The 22,171-nt window shown below is 41.4% G+C and overlaps 1 protein-coding gene across 1 annotated transcript; it reads left to right on the top strand.

Annotated features, from left to right (window-relative positions):
- Positions 1-15,378: 15,378 nt before the first annotated feature.
- LOC129771266 (differentially expressed in FDCP 8 homolog) lies at positions 15,379-20,289 on the top strand. Its single transcript, XM_055774749.1, has 5 exons — positions 15,379-16,459; positions 16,523-16,687; positions 16,748-16,792; positions 19,357-19,823; positions 19,892-20,289. Exons 1-5 carry the CDS (start codon positions 15,820-15,822, stop codon positions 20,105-20,107), a joined length of 1,533 nt encoding a protein of 510 aa, XP_055630724.1. The 5' UTR covers positions 15,379-15,819; the 3' UTR covers positions 20,108-20,289.
- Positions 20,290-22,171: the final 1,882 nt, after the last annotated feature.

Consider the following 22,171-nt stretch of genomic DNA (forward strand, 5'->3'; position numbering starts at 1 on the left):
CAGCGCAAAATATACCCAGCGCAGAATTCAGATACTGAACATTTCTTCTCATTTGTGCGATACGCGTCTCATTCTATACACACACACATACACATCAAATTCTAGCGCCCACTTTGTCTTCGTTCGTTCTAAGCAAAGCATAAAAACAACAGCGCGGCCCCATTTGAACATGTAGGATCTGGCATCACTGCAAGAGTGGTGAGAAAATGTATAGACACCTGAAGCGAAGAAAGAGGGGAGAATCGAGTGAGAGTTCGGACACGAAGGTCGTGAAAAGATTACGCTCTGTGGATAATCCAATAAAAAGTTAATAAAAAAGATTGAGGTGTTTTTAATTCTACAAATTGGCGACGAGAAGAAAAAAAAACCAGAGTAAGTTGTGAGGATAAAATTTATAGTACAAAATGTTCGGGAAACAATTTTTTTCATTGTTCCGGAGGTAGCTTTCTGAAATGCCAAGATGGCGAAGATGGTGTTCTGCAAATTTTTCTTTGTTCTTTTGTTTTTCGTGGAAAGGAAAATTAGGCTTTGATGCTTGCTGAAAAAAAAAAAAAAAAAAAACATTGCCGCTGTAAGAAAACAAAAACAAGGTGTCGTTTATTGCTGCTTACATGTGTATATGCGGGAAGGATTGTTTTTGTGTATTATGACGTAAACTGCTGCGCGAATGTATTGACGTTTTTTTTCTGAAATGTGAATGGTTTGGTGAAATATATTCAAGGATTCGATGGATGATCTATTCAAACAGCATTACTCGTGCGTGAATGTAACTTCTATGAAATTCGCAAGGAGCGATGAATTTGTATAAGGCAAAGAAAACTTCTGAGAGGTGAGAGATTCGCAAGGGGCGAATGATTTGCATGAGGCAAATATGATTCACAAGGGGTGAGAAAGATTCGCAATGAGCGAATAATTTGCATGGGGCAAATATGACTCACATGGGGTGAGTGAGATTCGCAAGGGGCGAATAATTTGCATGGGGCAAATATGACTCACAAGGGGTGAGTGAGATTCGCAATGGGTGAATGATTTGCATGGGGCAGAATATTTGGATAAGACGAATAAGATTCGTTTGATGTTCTAATTATGAAGATAGTTTGAGAATTAAGTTTTTTTTTGCGTATTACTGATCTTACATTTTGTTGCAGATGGATGGAACCAGACCTTTACCACAGTTCCGCTGCGAGGAATTGGAAAAATCGAAACTTCATCACGAGTGGAGAGATTGGAGAAGCAGTCTTGAAAGATATTTTGAAGCGAATGATATCACAGATCAGCATAAGAAAAGAGCTAAGCTACTCTATTTGGGAGGCCCACAGTTGGATAAAATTTTTATGAATCTCCCGGAAGGAAATAAATTTCCGTTAGTAGCCACAGAGAAAAAGACGGGTGGGTAATGTCGGGGACATAACCGGAGTGACGTAGGACTATACAAAGGGGACAGCTTTTGTTAAATATATATTTTAAATATATTGTTTTATTTTCTTCTCCTACGTGAATACCTACCTATATACCTGAAAAATGGATTAGTTTACTGTTTACTCTTTATGAATATGTTGATGGTTCTGAAAAGAACCTTTGGTGTTGTGTTTTTGTTATCACTCGATAGTCCCATCTTGTTCGGTTAAACCTTCCTGTTTAGCTATTGCGTTTGCCACAGCTTTCACAGTTGGAAAATTTCTTCCCATCCAGCTTGTGACATATTGTTCAGTAAATTACATTTAATGCGACGTGCCGGAGAAACACTTTGCCACTCACTGAAACTAATTGTTGTCTTGATGAGCGCCGAACCGAAGCTGCTCTGTTCTTGATGCGGGTTTTCTGATTGTCGTGAGCAGTCGTTTGCAAGCCAACTCGAGCACTCCGACGGCCGAAACTCTATAATCGCTGTTAGGTATACTGGTGCTCCGGCACCAATCCGTTCGGCCTAGTTACCCTTGCGGAGCAATCAGTGAATGCGACCAACAGTGAACTGGAGACCTGTACGGTTCGAGTGGGACTTTGCCTTTCCCTTAACTTGTCCTCCTTTGTTACGTCCACGATGCCGATGCCGTACAACCACACGGGTTTACGGTTTGAAAGAAAATAAGATATTTTTTTGGGGTCCGCGTGTTTTATACTCTAGCGGTACACACTCACAGGATAGAGACAAATCGGCAAACTCAGCCAGAGGGGCGAGTCCAACGAGACGAACGAATGAGCGTTAAAAGGGAGCGATGGCAAAAAAAATACATTCATTACGATTTGTTCGCTCGTTTAATTCACATGCAGGCTAAAAAGGGTCCTTTTCAGGATCACAAAATTATCTTCAATCTAAAGAGTTTATTGTTTTGTTATCACTCGATATCCCCATCTTGTTCGGCTAAACCTTTCTGTTCAGCGATTGCATTTGCCACTCGCCACAGCTTTCACAGTTGGAAAATTTCTTCCCATCCAGCTTGTGACTTATTTTAGAGTAAATTACATTCAATGGCAATTGAACATTTGCGATGACAGTGGTACAGTGTCGACTTTCAATGTGGGGTCATAATTTGGACCCCGAACTCTATGTTTACAAAAATGTCCAACTAAATATGTCGCATTGCAGGTCCGTCCAATTAGCTAAATGTCGAGATAAGTGTAAATTACTGTACTTTCAATCTAGAAGCAATTTAAGAATTGGTGAAAATCAATAAGCTCAGAACAACTACCAAATTCACATACTCATCATATCCTGGCAAACAAATTATGAAAAAATCAATTTGTGTTTTATTATTATTTTGGATATTGTTTTAGAAAGCATTGAACTGTATTTCCTAAACTCTTCTTTGGAAGGTTTAATGGCCCTGAAAAGCGCCTTGTTTTATGGAATGGTTCCAATTTAGAAAACTTAGTACTCGTGGTTTTGAAAAAAACCATTTCGAGCGCCCTCGATGCCGCCTTGTTCTGGATTTGCCACCAAAGCAGTTTGTATAAAGAACAAACTTTTTTCTTCTGCTACCTGATGCCGTTTTGCGATTGCGTTTGCCACTCGCCACTCGCCGCAACTGCCTGTTGTTGTCTTGATGTCCACCGAACCGAATGTGTTCTGTTCCGAATGTGGGTTTTCTTATCGTTGCGAGCAGCTTTGCCAGCTAACTCGATCACTTCGGCGGCCGAAACTATATAACGCCGGCTAGGTGGACTGGTGCACTGGTACTAACGCGCTCGGCCTAGCTACCCTTGCGGGGAACTCCAGATCAACACGGTTCGAGCGGGATTTTGCCTTTCCCTTCACTTTTCCTCCTTTACCATGTCCAGACATGGCTGCTTGGGTTGGTTTGTTGATGTGTTGTGATGCGAACCGATGTGGTGTACGGTTTGAACGAGAATGATTGTTACGGTAGGTAGGTGGGTATTGTATTATAGAGACTTTAAACTTTTGCAGTTCATTCGTCTCTAGCCTTGAGAAAGGCCCTTTGAAAACTCTACTCTACTCTACTCCAGCGCTACCACCTCCGCCCTCTTGCCTTGAGAAAGGCACTCGATCCCTCGCCGTCCAGCCCGTCCAGCAACGATGTTGTCCAGTCGGTGTCCACACAAAGAATGATCGTTACGGCAGCGGAGTGGGGATTTTTAAGCTGACTGGCTGGCTCGAGAATTACGCATGTGTGAGACTGCGACCAATGTTTCGTCTTTTTTTTCTTTTTCCTTTCCAATCGTGCTTCATTCTATTTCGCTGCTGCTCTGGTTGCCCGTTTTGGTCGGTACGATTTGAGGAGCACAAAATGGACCAATCAAAAATGGGCACATAGTGCATTTTGACAATGCTTGATATTTCACAATTATTCAATTATTGATCTCAAGAAAAATGAAATGTTATTCGTTATGATAGATGCGTAGATATATTTCCTATCAATTGATGCAAAAACCTTTGCGATCTATTGAGAAATGATCGAGTTATAAGCGTTCCAAATCTTGCATTTTTTCCTACTTGTTCAGTGCCTAGATTTCCATTTCACCCCCTATATCTTTCGGTTAGACGTAGTCCTACGTCAAAACTACTACGATGTGGCTATTGCAGCACTCAATAATTATTTCCAGCCGATGAGACAAGACATCCTTGAGCGCCATCGTCTTCGTCAAATGAAACAGCTGCAAGGCGAAAAGTTCTCTCATTATATGGTTCGGCTCCGTCAACAAGCAGCGTTGTGCGGGTTAGAGAAATATTCGAAGAAGACCCAACGAGTGTTGGTCGAGATCATGATCACGGATGTTATCGTTGAAGGTTGTCTCTCAAACGAACTTCGTCGTCGTATGTTGTTGAAAGATCGTACTTTAGATGAAATCGAAGACATTGCTGCTAGTTTGGAAGGAGTCGACGCGCAAATTCAGGATTTAACCGTTAAATCCAACCAGACGGTCGAAAAAGTGTATATGGTAAAAGGAAAATCAACACATAAATTCAGTCGTGAAAGAGAATCATCCGAACAATCATTTCCCAAGCGTGTAGCAAGCCGCATTGGATCAAATGTTGTTTGTTTCAGTTGTGGCAGACAGGGACACATTTCATCGTCGGATTCGTGTCCTGCAAAAGGGAAACAGTGTAGGAACTGTGGACGCGTTGGACACTTCGAGTCAAAATGCAAACTATCCAAAATGAGACAGCAATCGTCAATTCAATTTCCACCTCATAAGAAGATTCGAGTCGTCGAAGAAGTAAATTCTGAAGAACCGGAAAGTAACAAGGTGTTTTACGCATTTTACTCAGGAAATCAGTCAAATGTACTCGAATTTAAGGTAGGAGGTATTTCTTTGGAGTTGCTGGTAGATTCCGGAGCGGATGCCAACATGATAACAGTTGAAGCGTGGGAACAATTGAAGTTAGCAGGAGTCAGAGTATTGATGTCTACCAAGAATACAACTCGCAAGTTTCTCTCGTATGGTAGTAATAAACCATTGACTGTCCGCGGAATGTTCACATCAGAAATCGAGATTAACGACAGAGTAACGGTTTCCGAATTTTATGTCGTAGAGAATGGACAAAAATGCTTGCTCGGCGATAAGACTGCTAAAAAGTTGGAGGTGCTCAAGGTGGGAGTTAACGTGAATCAGGTGGAGAAAGTGGAGCCATTCGCTTGTATTAAGGATGTCGAAGTCCATATACACATGCAACCAGACATCAAACCTATTGTTCAGCCTGTTAGGCGACTGCCGATTCCACTAGAAGCAGAAGTGAATCAGAAACTGGATGATATGTTAAGCCGTGATATCATCGAGCAGAAAACTGGCCCTACTACTTGGGTTTCTCCACTGGTGGTTGTCGCGAAAGCCAACGGAGGACTTCGGTTGTGCGTGGACTTTCGGAGAGTGAACCAAGGAGTTCTGCGAGAACATCATCCAATGCCTGTGATCGAGCAGATTTTGGCTCGTCTAGGCGGAGGCGCTGTATGGAGTAAGTTAGATATAAAGGATTCTTTTCTTCAAGTTAGCGTTGATGCGGAGTCTCGCGACATCCTTACTTTTATTACGACCAACGGATTGTTTAGATTCAAACGGCTTCCTTTTGGTCTAATTACCGCGCCTGAAATATTTCAAAAGGTTATTGATGAAATTTTATGCGGATGTGATGGCACTCATTGGTATCTCGACGATATTTTTGTTGTTGGTCGGAATATTGAGGAACACAATACTAGACTTGAAAAAGTAATGAAAAGGCTAGAAGGCAGAGGGGTGCAACTCAATTGGGACAAGTGTTTGTTCAGGGCAGATGAAGTCGAGTTTCTAGGCAACAAAATAACCAGATCTGGCATAGCACCATCTGACACAAAGGTTGCCGCGATTACTAGCTTCCGTCGGCCCACAAGTGATAGTGAGGTTCGCAGTTTTCTGGGACTGGCGAATTACCTCAATAAGTTTATTCCCAACCTTGCGACGCTAGATGAGCCATTGAGGGCACTGATTAAAAAGGGAGTGAGATTCTTTTGGGAACGTTCACATGAGAAAGCCTTCCAAATAATCAAGCGAGCCATGTCAGATGTCAAAAAGTTAGGGTTTTATAATGTAGATGATAAAACGGCAGTAATCGCGGACGCTAGTCCCATAGGATTAGGGGCAATGTTGGTTCAAACTAACAAGTATGGAGAAGAAAGAGTTATCAGCTTTGCCTCGAAATCATTGACAGAAACTGAGAAGAGGTATTGCCAGACCGAAAAAGAGGCCTTGGCATTAGTGTGGGCCGTTGAAAAGTTTCAGTTTTATCTTTTGGGAAAGAAATTTAACCTGGTTACGGACTGTAAAGCCCTTCCTTTTCTCTCCTAAGTCCCGTCCGTGTTCTAGGATAGAAAGATGGGTGCTCCGATTACAGTGTTTTGATTATGATATCGTTCATATAAGAGGAGATCAGAACGCTGCTGACGCACTTTCGCGTCTCTCCATTTCAATTCCGGAACCATTCGACTCAGCAGAAGAAATTATTGTACATCATATAGCGGCTGTGAATGCCACCACTGTGGCTGTTACCTGGTCAGAATTGCTTGATGCTACGCGAGACGATGCAGATATTGCGAACATTTTCAAGTGTTTGGATAATGAAACCATTGATTTACTACCTGTCGCTTACCGTATTATTTCTGTAGAGCTCTGCAACGTAGGAGGCGTCCTGCTGAGAGGAGATCGCATAGTAGTTCCTGCTTCTTTGCGTAATCGGATTATCAGCACTGCACACGATGGACATCCCGGTGTAAATCTGATGAAGTCACACCTACGTACAGCTGTATGGTGGCCGAAAATGGACGCTGATGTAGAGTCATTCGTGAAAAATTGCCGAGGTTGTGTTTTAGTGTCAGCTCCTGATGTTCCTGAACCCATGCTTCGTAAAGAGTTACCTTCTGGACCCTGGGAGGATATTTCAATTGACTACCTCGGACCGCTCCCGGATGGTCAATACTTGCTCGTCGTTGTCGATTGCTATAGTCGCTATCTAGAGATATGCGAAATAACGTGTACTGATTCCAAAAATACGATTGAGAATTTGAAGAAGATATTCAGCCGTTTCGGCCTACCATCGCTGATTAAAGCAGATAATGGTCCGCAATTTGCTAGTCAAGAGTTTAGGACTTTTTGTGAGGAGCACGGTATAAAACTCGTGAATACAATACCTTATTGGCCTCAGATGAATGGCCAAGTTGAGCGGCAAAATCGTTCCATTTTAAAGCGCTTGCGGATCGCGCAGGAGCTCGGTAAAGATTGGAGAGATGAGCTATATAAGTACTTACTAATATACCACGCAACGAACCACTCGGTGACAGGCCAACCGCCGTCAAAGCTAATGTTCGGAAGGTGCATGAAGAGTAAATTGCCACGAATACCAACGCACATAGATGACGAAGCGATAAGAGATGAAGACAAAATTAAAAAACAGATGGGGAAGGAGTATGCTGATAAGAAACGTCGAGCAGAATACAGCGATATTAAAGAAGGAGATCGAGTCTTTGTAAAGAGAATGCGGAAAGATCATAAACTGCAAGCAGATTATTCACCCGAAGAATTCCAAGTGCAGAAAAAGGTTGGATCTGACGTCGTTGTTCGTTCAGAATCTGGAGTAGAATTTCGGCGAAACGTAACGCACCTGAAAAGAGTTCCAAATAAGTCAGTAGAACCGGAAACATCTTCTCATCGATTGTCACCAAAGGATTCAACTCATACAAGCAATTCATCAGAGATCGTTGAAGAATCTTGTCGCTCAAAACGTCAACGATCTGAGCCAGTGAAGTTCCACGACTATATGTCCCATTAAGTTCAATAAGTTAAAGGTGGGGTTGTAGGATCTGGCATCACTGCAAGAGTGGTGAGAAAATGTATAGACACCTGAAGCGAAGAAAGAGGGGAGAATCGAGTGAGAGTTCGGACACGAAGGTCGTGAAAAGATTACGCTCTGTGGATAATCCAATAAAAAGTTAATAAAAAAGATTGAGGTGTTTTTAATTCTACAGAACCGTATAAGCCTGTGTGAAGAAAAATACCTCAACAGAGAGAGCAATCCAGATTCAAGCGCGCAGTAAAGAAATACGGCGCAAATTTCAGCGTAAAACACAGCTTAATACTGGGCGTAATAACGGCGCTGACAACCAAACATTTCATCTGTGTTTCGGAGCGTGCTCATTCGCCAGAGCGCATGTGTGCACAAGAACTGGGAGCTCAACTGGGTACAACAATCTTGTTGCGCATCAGCACTGAGTTGCATTCTGAAGACTGCCTGGTATTCTATTTACGTTGTGCATTTACCGATGTTTGAGTTCACGATGGGTAAATAATGGAGCCGTCTATTAATGATGCAACTACTTTTTCGCATCAGAAATCAAGTTTCCGTTTCGCTTTATATGGACGTTAAAATGAGGTTGTGTGCGTGGGCAACGAGATTCATGTCAGGGTGGAGTAGTAGTGATGGATTGAATGCAGATTGAATGAAGAGGCAGATTTGTATTCATTCGTCACGTCAATTAGAATAACCGTTTGTTGGAATAGTTCATCAGTCTTCCTCGCTCTTAACGCTCTTCAATTCATTTCAAGTCAATTCAAGTCATTTTGACGCAAATGTCGAAGTATTCCTAGTCGAAGCGAAACGACTGAGAAAGGAAACGATTTTCATTTTTCATCTTCGAAAATGTTGAACCCTGCTGAGTAGTGCTTCGCTGATGGAAATTCGGTTAATCAAGACCTTTTGCGTTAATTCATGTGGCACACAAATATCAAATTTGTTTGCGTAACCTATCTTTTTCAAATGATTCCAACTGTCACATAATTGGTTTTTATTGCATTGGCTATCTCCCGACAGCTTGCATCTAGGTCTCGCTCGACCAGTTGTACAATTTTGCTCATTTTGGTTAGCAAAAAATGTAACCTAAAATCCTGCCACCTGGTTCAACTAGAGGCCTGCTAAGCGGCCATCTTTTTGTAGTCAGCATAGAAAATCATGTGTAGAAATTATAACCTAAAACTAAAAATAAATTTCTTAGCGCCTTCCTGCAGCAGTGATTTTAGTTGCAAATCACCAAAGATGATTCAGTTTCAGGGTGAGTATCCAAACATTAGGTCGTATGAATAAAAACAAAACTCAGCTTTACTTTACTTGAATCACGCATTCGAGCAGTGACATTAAGTATTTACTACGTTTGGTATGAATAAAACTGGCAACTGAGTATGAACTTTTCGAAAATGGAAGTTTACTTGATTTCGTATAAATAAAACAGCATTTATCAAGTATTTACTTTGTTATTATCAAGTATGCTCATGAGCGTACTTTGCTTCTGAAAACTCTTTTGTTTATCTTATGCGATTAATATTTAGTGCTGCTATCTTACATTTAAACAAGTGAAAAATGTATTATGATGCGCCAAATATTCCTTTTCCGCTCGTTTGTGACATCGGTCCTTTATTTGAGAAAAATCGGGCTACCAAAACATACAAAATACGCAGAGAGGGAGATGACGACAATTTCAAGCAGTTGTACAGGTTTAGTCGCGAAAATGTAGGTTTCTTAGCAAGAACCTTTCTACCCAACTATGAGGAAACCAGAGGGGGAGCGTTGCAAAACATGCAAATAATGAAATGTTTCCTGCGTTATGTGGGCGATCCCGGATTCCAGGTATGCTCTTCATTACTTACTCTGGCATTGCAAAAAAAAAACAGATATACGGTTTTCTAGGTGGGAGTTGGTGAGGATTTGGGTCTACACCAAACGACCGTTTGCAAAACTGTCTGGCACACGTGTCGAGCGATCGTTGAAAAATCCCACGAGTGGATTAAATTCCCATCAACGAAGGAAGAATTTGAACACGAAAAGAAATTATCGTGGAAAATTAAAAAAAAATCTGTAAAAGTTATGATAAATGATAACATTTTATAAGTTTAAATTTCAATTATAATAATTGAATAATTTTTACTTACACGGAACGCTGATGATGCTGGGATTGCCAACACCCCCCAGCAGTCCATAAAACTTTTCTTGCGGTTGGTTGAGCACAATTTTAACGTTCCCTGTTTTTTGGTATCCGTTTTTTCTTTAACAGCGGTCTTCATGTTATTGATTTTCTTCAATATTTGGTCGCCAGAGAACTCCAATCCACATCGGATGAACAACTGCTGTCGCATAGCCGCCAACGCTAGTTTTTTTCTTCTCCCGCACAGGTAGTGTTTGGGATTTGGAAAGTAAAATTTTTCCTACTTCCTCCAGTACATCCACAAACACAGCATACATTTGTTCCTGATTAGATTGATTCTTCCTCTTTCTTCCGCTACCGCTGTTGATTGATTTTTCGGCAGATCCTTCGACTGTAAATTTATGATTGGAAACTAGTATTTTTAAGCAACAATTAAAAAACTCAACTTACCATCATCAACCAGAACAATCTCTTCGAGTACATAGATGTTTTCGTGGCCAAAAATCATTGTTATAGATTTTTTTTTCAATGAAAGGATCAAAACACGGGCGAGAAAAGTGACGTTTTGAAACCAAACAAAAACAATCAGTTGACAGATGTTTGACAAAGTAATAGCGAATTCGTTTTTGTTCAGTTTCAACCCCAGTGCCGCACTAACTGCTGTCAAAACGTTTTTTTATTCTCTCAGTTTCGCACTCAGTGTCGCACTAGTTCGCCCCGAAAGCTGTTAGTTTCGCACTGAGATGTTTCACGGGTTGGCACTCGGGTTCACCAATACAACTATACTGAACTGTCAAGTTCCGAGTATTGTTTTGGAAAATCTAAGAATAAAGACTATGAAAATGGAAAACATGCTGCTCTTGCTTTTGTATTATTTGAATCGTAATCCAATTCGGATTCTGATTTTGAAGAGTATATTCGAGTAGATGGCATTAAGCTCCGTGTGCTTTCATTGGGAGGCGAAAATTATTATGGATATTCAGGAGGAATAAACATGCTCTCAAAATCAAAATTAGGAATGAAAATTTACTTTAACGTATCGAATATTTATTTTATGTGATGAAATAAGAGGGTTTTTTCCGATATCGCAGAAACATTGAACGAAAACTGTGTCTAATGATGATTTTATATTATAATAGTAATTATTTGTGGAACAAACAGGAAATGCATCGACAAATGGTTAAGTGAGTGTCAGGACTACATGTGTTAGGTAATCAAACAATATGAAGTAAAAATTTTCATTCAAACTTTTATATTTTTACACTGCACTTGGCCCTTCTGATCTTATAGAGAATACTTTACCTCCCAAGCACTAATATCTCCACCAGACGTCGACACTGTACATTTGTCGTCGCAAATATAAACAAATCAGACTATACAACGCACACCAACAAACCACCGCATTCGTGAAACTGAAAACGTTTTTTTATTACAGAGTCAGTGTGGCACTGACTCAGTTTTAAAAACGAATTCGCTATAAGAACTATGTTCGAATTCGAACATACGTTAAAATGAAATTAGTAAAGTAAACTTTTAATCATACGGATTCAAGTAAATACTAGGAAAGTTTACTTTACTTGGAAACGGGCAGAATAAGTAAATACTTTTCTTATTCATACGGCCTATTGTTTCCCAAAGAAAACTATCCAATGGAATCATTGGCGTAGGCGTAGGCAGCATAAAGCTAGGGCTCACGTATTAATTATTGTTTGGAGTCGCTATTGATGCAAATATGTTCAGCATTTGCGATAGCCTGTAGCCAATGATTCCGTTGGATAATTCTTAGTTGTTTCGATATCCATCTGGAAGCTTTATTTTGCGATTTGCGATTAAAATACTGCAGCAGGATCGCGCGAAGCACTTTATTTTTAATGAAATGAATGAAAGCCTGGTTTCGGCAGCCCAACGGTACAGCGCGATCGTCATTTCAGCATAAGCTAAAGAGGAAGACCAAGAGCAAGACGGAGTCATTGTTCTGCACCTTGGGCAGAACTTGGTCGGCGCGACCGGCCAAACGGTGAAGGAGCACATGGGCAAAATGGACATCTTATGCGGAAGCTTCAGGCGAGGGCGACCGTGTCATTCACCCAGAAGAAGCGGCTCAAGGTACTGTTCTCTCCTTCGGGTATGTGGTGAACGAAGAGATATTCAATACGAAGTGCCTGCCGGAAATTGCCGCCTTCATCGAGAAGTATCATGCGATACAGGAAGTGGTCTTTTGACCGCACCTGGTCTCGTACCATTATGTCAAGAGATCGACCAGTTGAACGAAGATCGCCAACCCACTCAGCGTCCTCCAGCTGCGACTGACATAAAAAAATTGGGCGACCCTCGAACGGAGCATCTACTCCAATCATTTCGTGGCCAAAACGGAGAAGCAGCTGAAGGCCACGAAAGAACTAGAGAACATGCAGTTATCCATTTTTTCATCGGTCGTGGGTTAGGCTCCGGTCGAAGACAAACCAAAACAAGAGCAAGCAAAGCAGCCGTACTTGTCGACATAAGCGAGAGACATGAGTACCAACATAACGCAAAAAAAAATCGAAAATCGAATGTACTCTTGAATCGACCTTTTATACCTCTTGCTCCAACAACTAGTTCGGTTGTTTCTAAAAATCGACACGAACTTTCTGGACTACTCTATATTCACAAAACCAATCTTCAAACTTATAAGCAGCTGAGAGTAATTGGAAAATAACTCTTCAATACAAAAGAACTGAGCACTGCAGGCAGTGTCACATTCTGTAACATTCATAATAATAATGTTCGGAATACAAAACCAAAGAAGCCAAAGAAACTTTAAACATTGATTTGTTTTTTTTTTTATTTTACTTTCCGAACCGCAAAATGGATTATCCTGAATTGTTCAAAATAAAATTCTGATCTGGTTTGACCCGATTACACCTGCGATTTCACGAAATCATAGAACCATTAGCCGATTTCACATTATCTTATCTGGTTTTGCAATAACTGTCTCTCCACGATCAGCTGTTCATTATCAAATTCAATCAAACAGCCAGCATTGCATTTAAAATATTCCGCATTCAAATTCTCTCACACTCAAGATAATAAGTAATCATAATGTTGAACCGAAAGTCACCGTTCGAAGCACTCTTTGTTCGCCGAACATCGTCTGCCGAGGTAAATCACTGATAACAATCAAGTAAGGCCAATCCATGGATCTAAACGGAAGCTTGTATTTTATTTCGATTGATAAACTGAGACAAAGAGCCAAACCACGAGCTGAAGTCAAACAGCTTAGTTTCTGTGAATTGCTAGGGAAAAATGGATCACCACCCCAAGTACGATGCTCGTTTTCAAGAGTACGGATTCCTCCGGCAGCGACTGGCATCGTTTACCGGAGATGAGTGGAAAGATACTAGAAGCCAATTGGCTCTAGCTGGCTTCTTCAATACTGGTCGGAAGGACACCGTCCAGTGTTTCTACTGTGGACTTAGACTAGCCGAATGGAGACCTGCCGTAGACGATGCTTGGGTGGCTCATGCAGCTTTAGTTCCAGCAAATCGGTGTGTTTATTTCAACCACATCAAGAGGAGTCGCCCCGTGTTGAGCGAGGTCATGGACGTCCGCATAGAGATTTCGTTTATGTGTTTCAAACCGGATGTTAGCGACGCGTGGACTCCCTGTTGCAATGTTGAAAAGTGTGCCCTGTGTGCGTGGGAGCTATGGATGACACCACAAACATGCGATGGTGACAATGTTCAAAAGGCTAGTTGTAGTTATACGTATTCAAGCAATTATAAAAGTGTTTGACCTAAAAAAGTAATAAAAAGCAGTATAAAAGTCACTAGTTAGTAGTTAGCTAATAGAGTTACTATTTATAAATTAGAATGGAAATTGGTTTGCCTCACATAATATGTGGTCGTTTAGAACTAAAGGGTGTTAGGATAAAAAATTGGTCAAACACGAATGCGCGTAAATTAGTTACATTTTAAAAAAATAAAATGATTTTTCTTTTTCAAACATTTTCGAAAATTGTGGTCTTTCATTTAGCTCCTTACTGCCATCAGATTCTTTACAGCCACCTCGCCGCAGAACGCCAGTGTGCCTTAAGGGGGGACCCCGGTCTGGAAAATCGAAAAAAATTAATTTTTGTTTTTTTGCATTTTTGGGAAGCTTATGCCCTTAAAAATGTTGTCCTAAAAGGATTTTTCGATATTTGATTTCGTTTAAAAGTTACAGCCAAAAGTATGAAGTCACCTCAAGGGATATAGTATTGCTGTACGAATTTTAAAATGCGTTCTTCTCGAAACCATGTTTTTTCAACTGGTGATATCGATATCTCAGGATCTATTCGACCAATTTGGCAGAAATTTTTTATCGACATCTTAAAATGAATTATTTAAGGCGTTACATAGCCGTTTCTTGATATCTCATTATATCGATTTTTTGAAAATCGCTATTTAAGGATTTTTTATGAAATCGTTAATTGGGTTAATCTCGGACAGATTTTAAAATGCAGAAGCCCATCTCCCTCGGTTTGCCGAATGCAAAAGTTGATCTCGATTGGATTGCGAAATTTCTAAACTCGTTCGGTTTCCAGAATAGGGGTGATTGTGTCCCCTAGCTTTCGTGTGCCCACACACACAAAGCTTTATTTATTCTCAAGCATCAGCATGTGTCAACACCCGATTATCGAAATTGGGGTTTTCCTGCCGATTCTTACAAAGAGGCGAACTCGGCAGATTGCGATATTCGGTCTTTTTGTCTAGAGCTAGAATCGGGAGTAATTGCGCGGAGTAGTGCGCGTCGTTTCTAGTTTAAATTGTACTATTTCGGTGCCTTTTTTTCGTAGTACTTAGTTTGATAGAAGAAGTTTTGTTCTAGGTATAATACCTGGGGAAATCGTGTTTCCTGTAATGTTAAACAACTAAATAGAAGATACAGACCATGTTAGCTCCAGATACCTGGAAAGAAAAAAGAGAAAAACCAAACTATACTCACCAATGTAAATAACAAAAAGTACCAAGTTGAAAATTAGAAAAATTTAGATAGAAAAAAAAGGTTAACGAACGACGGAAATTGCGAAAACCCCCAAACCACATTGCTTAAAATTGTGCCAGTATTCCATAAAAAGATGTGACATAACAAGTAGGATTAGAATCATAGCAAGGAAATAGGAAAATAACAACAAATCGTCATATGTACATGTCAAATCTGTAAACCACACACTCCCCTTTATTCCGCGCGGCGAATGAAGTGAGATTGCTCAAGTCACTGCATTCCCTTAGGCGAATGGCGTGACTATAGTTTGTCACTAGGGGAGATTTGAAGTCGTGTCCCCATATGTTATCGACTCGGGTATCAAAAAGAAGTTGAAAAGAAAGGTAGCTTCCATAATGAAGCGAGAAACTTTGCTATCTCGCCGCGTGGAATAAGGGGGACTGTCTCGGAGCGCCATCTGTTTACTCAAGCCCGCATTTCATACGTATACGCCATATACACAGATTGGATTCGCCGGTAAATGAGCGCCAATGTTATTCGAGTTTATTTCGTTCACATTGAGTGTTAGTTACTAAAATTGATGTAAAGAAAAGCGCAAAGGACTTTCGTTCCAGCCTAACAACATTATGTTATGGCCCTTGCCCACATAGCTCTCACGTGTGCCACATGATTCTCCGAGATAGGGAGAGCAACCAGCAAATCGTGGAACCATGCGGTTCGTGACAAAAAAAAACATGAATAAGCAGCAACGTCCCTGAGAGAGAGCGTGAGAGTCTCGTAAATCGTTGATTCATTCTTTCACTGTTTTTGTTGTGTATCAACAAATCCCAACCTGCTGATAAAGGAGGAGACTGTCGCAGTGTGAAAATAACTTCTCGAGTTCAATCAGTTTTTGGAATTCTTTATAACAAAACCGAGCGGTGAAAGTTCGTTTTGTGATTGCAAAGTGCAGACAATGCAGACCGTACAAAATTTGACGGACGGTATATTGGGTTTACCACACATCGTCGTGAACAGTTTGCTCGGACGGGGCGACGCAACTTCTGGCGACTACCTGTCTGAAGCTGATGCACCTGATAATAATAATAATCCTGAGGCAGAAGGCGTGACTAGTGGTGATACCGATAGTAACATCGACGATGACATCACCCATAACAACAACGGTGAATCGATTTCTATCGACGAAGCCACCGTGGCGGAGGATGATGCCATTTCACCAACAAGGCATTGTATACCCGACCGGTCCCACGCCATACCGTACGCACTGATCACAGAACAGTGGCAATTGGTGCTGGATCAGGAATGTACCATTCCGGAGATAGAAAATTCCATACTGAAATGCAAAGATCTCGTCCTAGGGTGCGCTGAGGACACGGAGGACCGCAAGTGGTTGGTCAGACACCTGATAGAGCTCCGATATCGCCTCCGCGAGCTGCAAGATGTGGAGAACGATTTGGATGGTTCACTACCGGGGACTAAGGTCATTTTGGGACATCATTTCATTGCGCGTAAAAATTGTCCCAGATATAAGGTGTACTGTGATCACTGCTCTGGGATAATTTGGAACGTGGTGCAGGCTTCCTACGTATGCATCGGTAATCGTTTCTGGTTTATCGAATAGGGGTCACATTTTTTAACATTGTCAGTCTTTCTTCCAGATTGCTCATTTGCCGTCCACCACAAATGCATACGCAATGTGATAAGAATTTGTGCTCACGTTATCAGTGCTGAGCAGAACCTACCCGTTGAGTGTATTTGTCCGGAGATTGGGTTAGCATTCCAGAAGTATACTTGTGCTGAATGTGGGTCGCAGCTGAATTGCGGTGGGTTGCATTTGGTCTTGTCCGACTTGTAAATGCCCTAAATTATTGTTTATCATACAGATTTATCAACCGCTGTCAGCTGCTTCGGACTAGAGTTTAAAGCAGGTACTTACGTTAGAATATTTCCATGTTAACTGTCGGTAATTCCTCTTGTGGTGATCCCGGTTCGGAACAAGTATCAGATTCGGAGATTTGGTTTGTGTTTAATCAATTTACAAACACAAACACTATTCAATTCTACCTTTCTGTTTACAATTCATCTCAAAGCCTACAACTATTTTATAAGGAATAGCACAGCTCCCTTTTCTTCAAATGTTATAATATTAACAATGTTTGATCATCTAAAAAGTTCATCGTTCGCACCATTAGTGTTCATTACTAGTGCAAAATAAAAGAGCAAAACTAGTGCTGAGAGCTTCATTTTCTTCAGCGCCAAATCTTGCAAACTCCTCTCCACTGTCTGAGATGGAAAATCAATGAAACGAATAAATGAAAACGGTTTTGAAAAGTCGATCTTTCCAGGATCGTTTCCATTTATTCGTTCCTCTGCCGAAGTTCCAGTTACGTTAACGATCTTTTTCAGGTGACCGAGGTGAATATACATTTATCTTGCTTCAGCACAATATTATTATCTTTTAATACGGAACTGACGCCGCATATCCACGCAAAGACGAAAATCCTCATTGTCCAGTGAAACCCATGGCGCTGCTCTTGATACAGGTTCGATGTTATCTGCTTCGAGTAATTGATTTAGCTTCCCTTCGATTCGACTCAGGAGTGCAATCGGAAGACGTCTGACTCGCTGAGCTGTTAGAGCAACGTTTCTGTTGGTTGGGATGATCAGCTGACAAAATGCTGTTTACAGACATGTTTGGTTCTTGCAGTTTAATTTTTCAGCACACCAAAATGCTTTGCGGTGTCTTTTCCTAAAAGCGGTTGAGAATTTCCATCGTCGATTTAGAAAACAGCTGTTCCTTTTCGCTGATCGTGTCCTTTTCCAACAATAAATGTAGTCTAAAGATCATGTGACCCAACCAAGGGTTTCATGTTACAGCCATACGCACGCAAAATCGTATTTGGTACTTATTTCGGCCTCCAGCTTTTAACTCCTTGGTTAAGCATGCTTTGCCAAGTGTCGTCTCGATTGTATTCTAGCTACTACCGGAATCGATCAGCATCTTAATAGGTACACCTCCAACGTTAACCCAGAGTAATTCAACTGCATCACCATTTATTGATTTACAATGATCCCTTGAAGAGTTTTGATCCGATCCACAACATTGTTACTCCAATGCACTCGGTTCATAGCTGTAGTTCTCCGACACCCGGCTGCATAGATTATTGACAAGATCTGCTCCAACTAGTCCAATCACCTCGCTCGCTGGACTTTCACCCCTTCTTGTTCCTACCGAATTGAATGCGAACACCATCTTTGCAAGACTGCTGTCTGGCAATCTTGCAACATGCCCTATCCCACACACTCCTCCAGCCTTGGCGACTTTCTGGATGCTGCCAATCGAATTAGAAATTTGTGCATCGTAAACCTCGTACGGGGTCGAGTTTTGTTGGACCTTAAGAATTTGCGGAGCCCATAGTAGGCGCGACTTCCATTGACTATGCGTCTTCGAATTTCACAGCTGTTGTTGTTGTCAGTTGTTATCAACGAACCAAGGTAGACAAATTCCTCTACCACCTTGTGCTCTTCGCCGTTGATCATAACACTACTACCGAGAAGAACTCTGTTGCGATCAGTACCTCCTGCTAGCATGTATTTAGTCTTAGACGTATTGATCCCAAGCCCAATCAGCCCTGCTTCATGTTTCAGTCGGGTATACAAGTCGGCTACCGTCACATGTGTTCTTCCGATTATATCCACGTCGTCGGCGAAGCAGATAAACTAACTAGACTTGTTGAAAATCGTGCCCCGCATGTTGAAGCCCGCTCTATGCATAACACCTTCCAGTGCCACGTTGAAGAGCGGACAGGAGAGTCCATAGCCTTGTCGAAGTCCCCTGTGAGTCTGAAACAATTCCGACAGATCACCTGGGATCCACACACCTTTCATCGTTGCCTTAATCAGTCTTATCAGCTTTCGGGGAAAGCTGTGTTCGTCTATGATTCTCCATAGCTGTCGTCGGTCGATTGTATCATATGCTGCCCTGAAATCGACGAAGATGTGGTGCGCAGAGACCTGATATTCGCGATACTTTCGGAGAATCTGCTACATTGTAAAATCTGGCCTGATAACTTCCCACAAATCTGCTTACTATTGGCGATGGACGTCGCCTCTGCGCCTCGCCCCTGCTTTACAGCGGCAGAACTTACTTTTTTCTGCTTATTGCAGCGGTTGTTATCAATTTTCTGTTTCTACAATTTTTTGTTTGAACTGAATGTTAATTACTTTTTATTTTCTTCGCCTTTCAATAAGTCCTCGCTTTTATCTTTAAAGTGCGAAAAGAATGTTTCCGCTCCTCTTCGCCAGATGTGGTGATCCTGATTCGGGTCAAGTCCAAGATTCGGAGATTTATTGGGTTAAATCAATTCACAAACACTGAAAACGTCTTACACTTCCGGAACTTTACTCAATTATGCTTTCCCTTTTACAATTCATCTCAAATCCTACTACTTTTTTATAATGAATAGCACATCTCTCATTTTTTGTTGCATAGAAAAATTCAACTCGATCGAGCCTCGTTTGTGTGATTACTCGGGTCTGTACTACTGTCCAGCTTGCCACTGGAACGACACTAGCGTGGTTCCCGCCCGAGTAATTAACAATTGGGACTTTGTACCGCGTAAAGTTGGTCGAGCCTCACTGCAACAGATTCGCCTGCTGTACGATCGGCCCGTTATCAAGCTGGAGGAAAAGAATCCACGTTTATTCCAGCTCGTTCGGAAACTCGGTGGGGTCAAACGTTTGCGCCAAAAGCTGACCCAGATGAGACGATATTTAACGGTGTGTCGAATCGCCGACGAGTTGCGGCTAATGCGAGACAGCATGGGAACTAGAAGACATTTGATTCAAACCATCGATATGTACAGCGTGGCGGATTGCGTTGGGGTGGAGAATGGGACGCTGCCAGAGTTCCTGCAGAGGATGCATGACACGTTTGACAAACACATTAGGAGCTGTCTGGTGAATACAATTAGTTAGCTGCACTCACTTTCTGGACACTAAAAAAAGTCTTGCATTTTCGATTGCAGATCTGTTCCGGGAAAGCATACATCTGTGAGGTATGCAACAATAATGAAGTAATTTTCCCATTCGATGATAGTGCTATTTCCTGCGAGCGATGTAATTCGGTTACACATCGCGCTTGCCATTTTCGGAAGAACATGCAATGCCTCAAATGCGCCCGCCTCCGGATTCGTAAGCAACAGCTACGAAACGAAATTCTGGACGCGGCGAATGGAAATTAGAGAAACTATAGCTAATACTTGTTGAAATTTTGTCAGGCTTTGGCACAGCTTTCGTCGCATTAATCTCGAGGACATGTCATCTTGGAGTCTGGTTGTTTCGGCTTTCGACATTAAGCAAAAAAAATTTTATATTTATCATATTCACAATAAAACTAAACGAAAAATGAACCTGAATCAATCTACTCACTGTCTTATTATAGTTATGCCTAATCCCCTAAAAACATTATTTTGCTGCATGATTATTCTATCCTTCTCGGCAAGGGTCTTGGAAAGCAACTTAACTTTATCGCGCTCGTTTTGCAACTCAACCAATAATTTCTCACGTTCTTTGACGCAGCAATCACTCAAAATAGCAGTCTGGTCTTCATCATCTCCAGTTTTGAGTTTATCAGAACTTTCAACTGAGTTTTCCACTTCCAAATGTGGCTCGCTCCGCTCCGAGCCGGATAATCGATCCTCCGAAGCATCCGGGATGCTTCCGTTGTACTCAATTAACTCATCCCAGTTTTCATCCTGTGATTGTGTACCAGCAAGCTGATATATTTCCTCGATAAGCTGCGGATGATTGTCCGATTGTTCTGCGACTCGGCTATCACTCTGTTCAGCTCCCGCATCCGTGTAGACCGTCAGCGGAAACACGGACGGAACAGCAGTACCAGTCAGCTGCCGGGTAAGAAAATCTTTCTTTTGAAAGTGACGCTGACACAGACGCGGTGGTTCCCGGGAGTTCGGATCGATATCCGAGCTCTGCAGGCCACACGCTTCCAGCCAACGGAACCACATCGCACTGTCCCGAGGAGGGAATTTGAACAGCCGACAGCCACGTTCCCGCTGGCGGGTGGTTTTGCACAGTAAACACTTGCGACCGTACTGCATTTTTAGGATAACATATGTTTGAGGAACGAGTGAAACATTGATTCTGCAAAAATTATTCGAGAACTGATGGAGTAAATATAAACAAAACAGAGGCGTAGTTGAAACTCGGGCGCGTTTAACAGGATGATTATTGGATGGGTCAAGGTGCATACAATTGTGGGAAGAATTTCAAGTACACCCCGAAAACGGCTTCTTTTAGTGATGCTACCAAATCTTTGGTAATGCAGACATTAGTAGAATATACATTTTCTCAAATGGCCATACCGTTCCTAGAGGAACTTCGCTGTCTTGACTTGTACTCTTATTAGTACTTAGTTGAGATTTATATGCCAAGTAACACGCCTTTAATACATTCTGAGTGTCAAACCCTAGAATACGCGTGACCACAGTGCTAGTCGGAAGAAATTTGTTTGACGAAAAATCTTTTTGACCAGAACGGTATATGAAAGAACATATTTTCTGTAAATATTACCAACCGTATGTAAAATGAATGTCAGATGCAATGCAATCCCTACCAAAAATTGTTACATTTTACAACGCGGTATTGGTAACTTTGACGATTGTCATTACTGGCAATCATGAAGAATATGTAAACATAACATTATTAGTCTAATTGACGAACTGTTAATTGAGATGAACGGCACTGTTTTTGATATTCTGCTTATTCACAGAAGAAGGTCGAATGAACGCAGATTCAGGACAAATAAGTGACGTTCTTGAAAATCAATTCAATTTATGTTCTTTAATCAATAATCCGTCGGCTGCGGGAGAATACGAAGACATTACTGCAATAATGAGGTATCTGGGTACTTCAAGAGACAAAAAGAGCCCCACTGAGTCCTAATTCCACCGATACGCTGTCGAATTAGGTTAAGAGCAACTTTATAAACGTTTGGCGACGATTGTGATCGGTGGTTCGATCAATTGAATGTTGAATATCTGTAATATCGTGTATCGTCTATCTCGTGTTTCTTAAACCATTGAAGAAAGATATAAGGACCATGGTCGCCCAAGTTAGCACATTATAAAGAGTATCGTTAATTTCAAAATTAAGGAAATTATTCGGGCTTATACAAAGAGTGACATCATTCGATCCAAATAAAAAAATATATATAAAGAGCGAAAGGTGAGTTTGTTTAAAACTTGCACGAAGTTCCTTTAAGAAAACTATGAAATAGCTTTTTTTTA

The sequence above is a fragment of the Toxorhynchites rutilus genome, chromosome 2, assembly GCF_029784135.1.
Source record: "Toxorhynchites rutilus septentrionalis strain SRP chromosome 2, ASM2978413v1, whole genome shotgun sequence".
NCBI lineage: Eukaryota > Metazoa > Arthropoda > Insecta > Diptera > Culicidae > Toxorhynchites > Toxorhynchites rutilus.